General features: G+C 35.4%; 1 protein-coding gene and 1 long non-coding RNA gene across 2 annotated transcripts in view; one reads left to right on the top strand and one right to left on the bottom strand.

The window, feature by feature from the left end:
* Positions 1–143: 143 nt before the first annotated feature.
* Positions 144–1,052, bottom strand: LOC111369225 (metalloendoproteinase 1-like). Its single transcript, XM_022990690.1, has one exon. The coding sequence runs from the start codon at positions 1,024–1,026 to the stop codon at positions 163–165; it is 864 nt and encodes a 287-aa protein (XP_022846458.1). The 5' UTR covers positions 1,027–1,052; the 3' UTR covers positions 144–162.
* Positions 1,053–2,129: 1,077 nt separating this feature from the next.
* LOC111369575 overlaps positions 2,130–2,721 on the top strand; it is a 7,877-nt gene continuing 7,285 nt past the window's right edge. Inside the window, exon 1 of the long non-coding RNA XR_002698197.1 lies at positions 2,130–2,704. This is a non-coding gene — a long non-coding RNA (uncharacterized LOC111369575). The remainder of the gene's footprint in view (positions 2,705–2,721) is intronic.

The raw sequence follows: 2,721 nt of genomic DNA, 5'->3' as shown, positions 1-2,721 counted from the left end.
CCAGGTATGTCGAATATTTTGTTCAACATAACGAACACTTGGGAACTTTCAAGATATACAAATGCATAACTCGAAGACAAACATTACATGTTAGTTTTAATTGGAAATTCTAATTTATTTATTTTTTATTTCAAAAGCCATGTACATATAAAGAGCTAGGATTTAACTTCCATACAATGCATTAATCCCAGCAAGATCATCTGGGTGCAGATTTCTTTTGATCTGATTCTCGCCAATGGTAGGGTACATAATCGCATCTTTAATGCTTGAATGTCCGAGACCAAGAACATGCCCAATTTCGTGTACAGAAACGCTAACCATGTCGTGCATATGAGGACTGGCACCATTTGTCCAAGCCTCATCTGCGTCAAAATGAATTCGGCCATCCCCCGGAGAAAAAGCATGCGCAAGTGTACCGCCTGGTCCATCAAATGGATATCCATCGCCATGGTCACCCCGAAAAAAACCAATTCTAATATCTCCATGATATTCATAATCATAATCAATTTCGGAAAAGATGAAAGGTGTCTTGTTGGACCATATAACAAATGCCTGTTCAATAAAATCCATACCTTCTGAAGGAAAATCATCTATAAATACATACATAAGGTTCGTTGTATTCCATTTGACAAAACGATCTCGGAAGAAGAAAGAGTACAGTGAATTATTAAAGGTTTTGGTGCCGCGTTTCATGGTATTGGAGCCTTTGATTATGTCGGGAACCCCACATCGTGGAACCATCATTTTGGACAAGGTATCGGAATCTAGAATTCCCGTAGTGTCCAGGTGGTAGTTGAGTTGGTAAGTAATGATCGCCGATTCCAACTCACCATCAAATTTATCATTGTTCAGATCAAGAGTATCGAGATAACCATATCGGTGAAGATACCTCTTGACTGGAAGTAGTCCGTGATCACCCTTGACATAACCCACAAAGTGTTTGAGAGATTCGAAGTCAGAAGAGCTACACAGGGAGTGGCATAAAAATATGATGAAAAAGAAAGTGGGAAGTGCTACAGCTGCCATGAGTGATTATGTAGGAAAGTATTTTATCAGAATGTATTTGCTGGAGTGATGAATACATAGAGAAACTCCTGTATTTATGGTGTTATAATTTGGTGGGGGGGGGGGGGGGGGGGGGGGGGTTGAGGCTTTGTTCTTTTTCTATTATTTTTTTCCTTTTCTTTTTCTTTTTTCTTTTCTCACGGAAAACTATCTTAAGCCAGTTGACAAGGATAAATTTAGAAAAACAGTTTCAAGGAAAGGTATAATCATTAAAAAGGAACAGATTCCATTAATCTGTATCAAACTCAAAGTTTGTAGATTCTTCCATTTTTTTCTTATTCTTCTTCCTTCTTGTCTTAGCAACTCACTCCATAAGCAGCAGTATCGTGCAAAACAACCAATCAACCAGCTTAAAGACATCACGATTCGAGTTCTCCAAAACTTACAAGGTTCTCTAAAGCGTGACCACTTGAAGGACTTCATCAAGACAAGAAACACCTCAATCGATTCAGTTATCTTGATACTCTTGATCCTAACAAGGATGATTTCGATGGTGAATTAGAGTTTGCAATCAAGACTTTCCAACTCAATCACAACCTTCATCTCACGAGAAAATGATGATGCCTTGATGTGGGGTACGTACCATGTTACAACCCACATTTTTATCTAGTCAAAGTCAATAGTGGAATTTTCAAAGTCAAGTCCAATGAGGACTTGTATGAAATAAATCATTTTTATTGGGACTTGATTGACCAAATCATTTTATTTGGGTTTATTTCGCAATTGGCAAAATATGAAGGTTGAATTGGATATATTTAAAAGTTTGGAATTTATATATATACTTTTGGAAGTTTAAGGATTAAAGGTTACTAAAAAGTAAAGTTAAGGGACTTAATTTGCAATTATGGGATTGTGGACAATTAATTCAACCTTTGACCCATTTTTTTTCTCATTTTCACACCAAAACACACACACCCCCTACGAGAAGCAGAACCAGCCGAGAAAGAAGAGAAAAAGAGGAAAAGAAAAAGGGAAAAAAGGAAAAGAAAAAGGAAGAAGAAGGGGAAAAAGAAAAGGGAAAGAGGTAAGGTTGATATCTTCAAGTTGGGTTAAATTTTTCCATTTGTCTTAGATGATTAAGTATGGTTTATATTAAAATTTTTAGGGTTTTATCATGTAATAATAAAATGTTAAATTTATGTGATATATGTACGATTTGGAGCTCAAGCTTAGGGATTAATTATGTTTCAATTTTAACAAGGTGTTTAGGCAATGAAAATTTTGGAAACCCTAGAATCCGATTTTGGGGATTTTAATTAATTAATTGTGGAAGTGATTATATAAATGGAATATTTCATTTGGGAGTTGATTTTAAGGAGCAAATGTATATTAGATGGGTGGAAATTATGGTCACTAGTTTCATTAAATTGGAAAGTAAAATTAGTTTTAACTTGGGAAGAAGGTTTTGTTGATAAATTAATTATTAGAAAAGGGATTAGAAAGTGGGATTAGCTCCATTGATCAAAAGAATATTTGGGAATTCATTCGAGCATCGACCAATTTTGGTTAAGTATTATAGAAGTAGATTTTAAAGTTTCTTAATTTAATAGTAGTTGATTAGCCATCTTGTTATGTATTCCAGGTGGTGACGAGGAAGTTGGAAGAGCCTATCGACCAGTTTAGGTTCAGCTTGTGTTATGTGAGTGGATAAATTTA

This window comes from Olea europaea, chromosome 20 (genome assembly GCF_002742605.1).
Source record: "Olea europaea var. sylvestris chromosome 20, O_europaea_v1, whole genome shotgun sequence".
Lineage (NCBI taxonomy): Eukaryota > Viridiplantae > Streptophyta > Magnoliopsida > Lamiales > Oleaceae > Olea > Olea europaea.
This window is presented reverse-complemented; position numbering and strand designations above follow the sequence as displayed.